Genomic DNA, 7,637 nt, shown 5'->3' with positions numbered 1-7,637 from the left:
AGGCGCTGTATAAAAATAAGACCATCTACAAAACACAGCTGACAAAATGAAAACACAGTTGAATTAACAGCGCTCTCAGTTATTTGAAACAAATGCTGAATAGCATAAGCTGCATAAAGATATGATTTAGAACAGGACTGCTATAACTGTTAGACTGCATTTGTTTTTACTAGTGTACCTAATGTTGTCTAACCGGCAAGTGAGTGTATATACATTTTTACATTTCTGTATCTGGACATTTCGGTCCAGATATAGGATGTGAATGTTAAAGTAATTACCGTTTAGTATCGAAGAAATATAAAAAAATAACGAGGCTTAACTTCACAGTCACCCCATCTGTAAATGGGTTCGTATGATAATTACTGGTTCATCCAAGGTTTTTGTGTACAAAAATGTGCAAACAATACATCTATGAAACAAAACCAAAAAAAAACCTTCGAAAAAACTTGAAGTTTACTTCGCTTTACTTCCGTGTTTAGAATTCTATTCTTGTGACAACGAGGTATAACGTCACCAAAGCCGCGCGCGAGGTGAACGGTTTCACTTCCTCGAGGCGGACGATCTAGAGCGTGCTTCGCGGCGACGCGCACGGAGGGGGAACTTAGAAGACGGAAGAGAGGACGTGTAGAAACTTGAGAACTTGGAGATGTGCGGCAAGAAATACAATTAGATGCTATGTAACTGCTGTATTCGTTAGTGCTTCATATACAGCTTTAGGTAGGCCCTGCCTGCACTCCGCTGTTGCCACACGGCCAGAGGATTCCAGCAGTTTTCAAACAGACATTGCACTTGCTCAACCGACCCGAAGCCCCACCGTTACAAAGTCCCCTTTAGCCTGTGTTAAAGTGCGACAATAACCAGTAAATTCAACTAACGTTACACACATTCGGCTTGCTGGCTCAGGGGGACTCGGACGTTTCCTTCGTTTGGGAAAAGTTGTCTGTGTCGGCGTTGGAGGAGCCAACGAGGCCTACAGTTGAGGAGGCTGCATGTGTGAAGAGCACTGCTGGCGAGGAGTTAGCTCAACACTCAGACAAACATGTCGGCCCAGGCACAGATGCGAGCGATGCTGGACCAGCTTATGGGGACGGGGAGAGACGGTGAGCGCGGTTCTGTGTGGTAGAGATTGATGACAAAAATGTGGACAGGAGTTTGTGATTGTTGCTCCATTAGCCGGTAAGCTAACCAGTCAGCCAGATAGCGACAGAGGCTTCACCAACCTAGCTAGCTAGCACGAGGATAGCTAGTCGGCCAGCTACCTGTTGTATTTCAGTTTACCTGGCAAGTTATTCATTTATCTTAAGTACATATTTTACAAAAGACACCACAATAATACGCCAGCATTTTATTTACTCGTGGCGTGCTCTTTTATTGGTTGGCCAGTTTCTTAGGAATCAATCCTAGTAACAAATGTTAGACTTCTTTTTTTATATGCTATTACAAACACTTATTTTTTTACAATAATTTGGCATATACCTGTTTACGATCTGGATCACATATACCAACCTCATCAGGACAAGACTGCACTAAATTACTCATGTCTTTGTGATGTTCTTATTTCTAAAGGTGACACCATGCGGCAGCGAATCAAGTTCACAGATGAGCGAGTCTGCAAAAGTCACCTCTTAGATTCATGTCCTCATGACATTCTGTCAGGCACTGTGAGTATCCTGTTCACATACACATTTGTACAAACAGCGCATTATCATACACATTGTAGACAGAAAATACAAGACAGTTGTTTTGGTTTAGGGTCTTCTCCATTATCACTGAAAAAGTGTAATGAGGCAGATTGCTCATGTCATGAATATGTAGCCAATATTCAGCCAATAAATATCTAGACACATTTGATTAATTTAACAAACTAAAGTAAGAGACACAAATGAGACCTATCGGACTTCATAATCAAGAAGATCCCTATTGCTGATGTATGTGGTTCATAGTCTTGATAATTTTCCGTAACCGTTTGTGGGTCTGGAGCACTATCCCAACTGTCATTAGGCAAGAGGCAGGGTACACCCTGGACAGGCTGCTAGTCTATCACAGGCTAACACAAACAATCTTTCATGCTTATTTATGGTCAGTTTAGAATAACAACTTAACCTGACAAACATGTCTCTGGACTGTGGGAGGAAACCACAGTACCTAAATAAAATTATTATTGTAATGTACAGTACAAATGTTTTGCATGTCTGCACAATTGAAAATACCTGTTGATATACAGTACTGTGTAAAAGTTTTAGGCACATGTGAAAAAGTTCTGCAAACTAATGCTTTCAAAAAAAAATGGTTGTTGCAAAGTGAGCGAACAAAAGAAAAATCTTAATCACATCAATATTTGGTCTTACTACCCTTTGCCTTCAAACCAGCATCAATCCTTATAGGTACACTTAATCAGAGTCAGTTTATCCTACTCAAATCCACACACAAACTTTTACCTTGTTTGTAGATGCAATGTCTAACCAGAGCAATGTCTAACCAGTATGAATGTTCACACAGCACAAAATAAAGCTAGATCTAATTGTTTTGATCCCATCAACGCCCATTTTAAATCTAATGTGCTGGAGGATAGAGCCAGTTACTCTCTCGCACAGCGGCTTGGTGGTTAGCACTGATGCCTGTGTCCAGCTTGGGCCTATTTGGGTGGAGTTTGCATGTTCTCCCTGTGTCTGCATGGGTTTTCTCCGAGTACCCGGTTTCCTCCCACCTCCAAAGACATGCTCACGACCCTGAATTGACTCTAGGTGTGTGTGTGTTTGTGTGTGCGTGTGCGTGTGCGTGTGCAAGAGAGAATGACTGTTTGTCTATGTGCTGGCCCTGAGATAGAGTGCCGACGTGTCCAGGGTGTACCCCACCTCTTGCTCAATGACAGCTGGGATAGAGTCCAGCAACCCCTGCTACCCTAGTGAGGATAAGCGGCAGTAGAAGATGAAATGAGATGAATTATATGCCGGCATTTTAACTTCATGGAATTATTAACATGTGAATTTAAAACAAATGTGATGGAAAGCAGACCTATGTAACACACCAATACTCTTGATTCCTTCAGAGGATGGACCTGGGTGAGTGTATCAAAGTCCATGACTTGGCCCTCAGAGCAGACTACGAGATTGCCTCTAAGGAGCAGGAGTACTTCTTTGAGCTTGATGTAAGTTGTACACACACACACACACACAATTTTATGTATGGTTGTCGAGATATTAATTACTTATCAACTACTTTGTGTGATTCTGATGTGCTTAAATTTTGATGTGCAGGAATACCCATCCAAAAAAAAAAAAAAAAAGAAACTCAATTGCCAAATCCAAATGAAAAAAATTAATGACAGTTAATGTACGTCTATGAATACTTGCATTACGAGGAGCCTTGTAGTAACGTAGCTGTCACTTTTATCTAATAGAAAGACTATTAAATTGAATGTGAGCAAATCCATGTTTAAGTTCTACCTTTGTCTAGTGGTTAGTATTATAATGACAGTTGGAGAAATTCTAGTGTATTCATATTTAAACATAATCACTAATGGGTTGTGATTGCATAAGTTGTAGATGTCACTCGGAGGACATAGCTCACAAACATACATGGACTTTATGGTAGACCGGTTAAGCACACACCCATTACACATTCTTAAGGACCCTATAGTTATACGAGTCCATTGTCTCACTGTTGTTTTTTCATAGGCTGCAGAACACCTTCAGTCTTTTATTGCTGATTGTGACCGCCGAACTGAGCTTGCCAAGAAGAGGCTAGCTGAGACACAGGATGAGATCAGCGCTGAAGTGGCTGCAAAGGTAACAAATTCACCGTAGGCATTGTGAGTTTGATTAAATATAGGTTTTTCCTGAACGCTGTCCTCTTTATTAAAGACTTATTAATCTACAAGGACAACTGCTAATTCACATTATGAATCTGTGCGCTTTTTTCTTAACTTCGCGAATGCTATTTTGTTAAAAATGTTTCTTCTACGTTAAAAGGCTGAACGTGTCCATGAACTGAATGAAGAGATCGGGAAGCTGCTGGCCCGGGCGGAGCAGCTGGGGAGCGAGGGCAATGTAGATGAGGCACAGCAACTGCTGGAAAAGGTTGAGAAGACCCGAGCTTTAAAGAAAGAGGCAGAGGTATGAAATGATTTTCTTACTTTGCATAACAAGTTAGTTTTGTTAGAATTGACAAATGTCAGTAGCCAGACTAGAGGCATGGTCACAATACCCCTTTCACATGGAAAATACCGTGTTGACACAGGATTTTCAGACCCGGCTTTGGTGCGCTTTGACATTGCCAGTAGTCCTGGGTCTGACCTCCCGCTGTGAGCGCTATGTGCCTGTTTTTTCCTCCCTCTCATACGTCATCGCCTCGACAACGTCGTCATTACACATTTAAGTGCACCAAATCTCCTCTTCCCGTCAGATGCAGAGCAGTTCGGAGATGTCACGGTCTTGCCAGTGTGCTGCCATGATCGATAAAACAAAATGTACCATATCACTATACAAGTTGTATATAAACAAAGCCGCGCACATCAAGATTCCCCGGGTGTGATTTCCTGAACATGACGTGGGACTTATTCACCTATGCGCTTCCATCAGTGATAATGTCGCAACACATTTGATTTGTTTCAATCTAAAAAATGACCAAAAATCTCTGCCCATCCGAGATTGGTCTCTCCAGGGCTTCTACATTGACACAGTCCGATAGGCCGTCTGACTTTGACAAAGTCAGTAAAATTCGTCGAATGACGGGTCCACGAAAAACCCAGGTTTTTCATGCGATGTGAAAGGGGCTTTAGATTTTTCTACTCCGTACTGTGTAAAATTTTGCTTACCTCCTAACGGAGTGCATAAGATTTGATAAGAAATGTCTCTGAAACAACCTGTCACAGCCTGCTCTCAAGTTTAAATGAAATGCTCATTTGAATTGTACTCCTGCCCCTTAAGACAAAAATATTTTTTCTGGCAGGATGTGTACAGGAACTCGATGCCAGCCTCCAGTTTTCAACAACAAAAACTACGGGTGTGTGAGGTGTGCTCTGCCTACTTGGGTCTCCATGACAACGATCGACGCTTGGCCGACCACTTTGGAGGCAAATTGCACCTTGGTTTCATTGAAATCCGTGAGAAGCTTGAAAAGCTAAGGGTAAGGATGGATTGAAAGTAATATATGAACCAAATAGAGAAAGAGAAATTGCAGTTATGAATGCATTGTCCTCCATTATTAAGGTTCTCCTGTCTGAGGCTTGTTTATTTATTTATTCTTTAATTCAGAAAGCTGTTGTAGAGAAACAAGAAAGAATGCGAGTAAGAAGACGAGAGGAACGCGAAAGAGAAGATGAAAGAGAGCGACAGTGGGAGATAGAGCGGGAACGTGAAAGAGAGCGGGAACGAGAAAGGGAGAAGGACAGAGAGCGAGAATGGGAGAGAGAAAGGGAACGAAGGCGGTAAGAAACTTCCACTTTTACTATGGGCACAGAGTAATCATCTGTCATTGTCAGTCATTTGGAAACTATTTTTTGTGTGTGTGTTTCTGTCTTAAGGTCAAGATCTAAAAGTGGAGACCGATACAGGTATGCGTGATCTGTTCAGAATGGCTTAATAAGTTTGTTTTTGGATGTTGTGTTCGGTGTAATTTGCAAACTAAATTAAAAACAAAACAAAGTGCATGAGAAATGCCACCCCTGCTACAGCATCACATCATCATCTGGGAATCTGTGCAGTGCAGTCATCAATATGAAAATTTGTTTTCTCCATAAAATCATTAATCTAGAGATGGAGGCAGTTCGTCCTCCCATCGTTCTAGGCGCCACCATTCCTCGCATTCCAGAGAAGAAGGTGGTGATCGGGAGAGGGAAAGGGAGAGAGAGAGGAAACATCGGCACAAGGACAGACATCGATCACGCTCCCATTCTCACAGACACAAAAGGAAGAGGTGTGGATTTTAGTTTTCAGTTTATGTAAAGTCATAGGATAGGATTAACTACATACAAGTCACATTATGTAACCAGTCATTGCATATGAGCTGTGTATATATGTATGTGTATGTACTGGGGATTTTGACTAGTCAATTAGACTGCTGTGCATCTAGTCATTGATCACGTGACAGTAACAACATAGGCGGTTCAAAGAAAACCGGTAAGGAGCCCAGTTAGTCACTGTAGCTTACTAGCAAGTGTATGTATATCAGTCCTGAAATACAACAAAAATTCTACTACAATGCACACTCAAAACGGCATCCGCTAATACTAGCAGAGGAACGGTCCAAATCCTGTCAATGGCTGTCCATTGACAACTTCACCAACTGTTCTGCTGTAACAGAGAGAATGAGGCTGCAAATCAACTCATTAAATTTCATTGTAAATGTTATTGGACCTTATATCTAAGATAGGATAATTCTTTAATTAATCTCACAGTGATACAACACTGTAAACATATTGTAAACATACGTAAATACTGAAATAGCATATTAAATACAACAGTAGTTCTACATATGTGGTCTACTAGGAGCAGGCTTGGTTGTACAATCTCACAGCAGCAGGAAAGTACACACACACACAAATGTGTGTGTGTAGCTAGATAGATAGAAGCAAACTAATTGAAGTCCTTGTTTCATAATTACAGCCGTGTGTGTTTGTGTGTGTGTTTGTGTGTTTGTTTTTCTCAGATCCTCCAGAGACAGATCTTCTCACACCCAGGATGGAGAGCAGTCAGCGGAGAGATGGAGAGAGGCTGCAGGAGAAGGACTGCGAGAGGACAGAACTGAGTATGGGAACTGGGATGACAGGGAGAGGTCCGCCTCTCCGGACATGACCAAGGGCAAGGAACGAGAGAGATCCCTATCATACGAACGGGACCGGCGCTCTAGCTCTGAGGAGCGAGAGTCTGGGGAGATTTGAACAGGGCGAAATGTCTCCACAGTCTCTGATTTGGATATATTGTTGACTAAAAGGAAAATAAGCAGATGAGAGTGTTGGTGTGAATGTATGTGTGTGGAATTTTGTATGTGTGTTCATGTATAAAGAGGGACATTAGCCAGGGTGGTTGGTGGGGATGAGGGAACGACTTCAGTAGTGGCACTCAAGGAAACATGCAAACCAACTTTTATAGAACTGTTGGAGGATAGGCTGACCTGGAAGCAGTGTGGTCATCATTTTGTTTTCACAGTGATCAATGAAAAGACAGCGACCCTACTTTAAGTCTATTTTTATTTTACTCACATGAAGTTATTTTTTTATCCTTAGTTGGACCTTTGATGTTAAAACTATTTTCTTCTGTTCAATTAGGAATCTTATCAGTTTAAGAACCTGGGTTCATTGATGTGGCATAGCCGTTGCTGCAATCCTTGAAATGAGCTGTAAATGACTGAAGGTGCTTCTAATTTTTCAGTTTTATTTGCTGCCTTCAAACCATAACACACTCATTCAGCAAATCTGACATGTACATCCTTTAAGATGCAGTGATGAGCTTGTACTTTTAAAATAATCGCGCTCTTCCCCCTGAAGGGAGGGAAATATTTCTACTCAGATCCCGACATGTGAAGGTATATAGATGACATATTTACACTGATACCTTGCTGTGATATTCCCTGGTCATGGGTAGGTAGGGGCTCTGCTTTGCTGTGTCACTATTATGTGAATAAAATGTTCTGCTGCA

General features: G+C 41.6%; 1 protein-coding gene across 1 annotated transcript; it reads left to right on the top strand.

Moving 5' to 3' along the window:
- The first annotated feature begins 541 nt into the window (after positions 1-541).
- zgc:158803 (LUC7 domain-containing protein) lies at positions 542-7,637 on the top strand. The gene is made up of 10 exons (XM_047578992.1): positions 542-1,100; positions 1,567-1,661; positions 3,050-3,148; positions 3,678-3,788; positions 3,972-4,115; positions 4,951-5,127; positions 5,256-5,428; positions 5,525-5,554; positions 5,755-5,916; positions 6,649-7,637. The coding sequence occupies exons 1-10, from the start codon at positions 1,040-1,042 to the stop codon at positions 6,878-6,880; spliced, it is 1,284 nt and encodes a 427-aa protein (XP_047434948.1). The 5' UTR covers positions 542-1,039; the 3' UTR covers positions 6,881-7,637.

Source organism: Mugil cephalus, chromosome 2, assembly GCF_022458985.1.
Source record: "Mugil cephalus isolate CIBA_MC_2020 chromosome 2, CIBA_Mcephalus_1.1, whole genome shotgun sequence".
NCBI lineage: Eukaryota > Metazoa > Chordata > Actinopteri > Mugiliformes > Mugilidae > Mugil > Mugil cephalus.
This window is presented reverse-complemented; position numbering and strand designations above follow the sequence as displayed.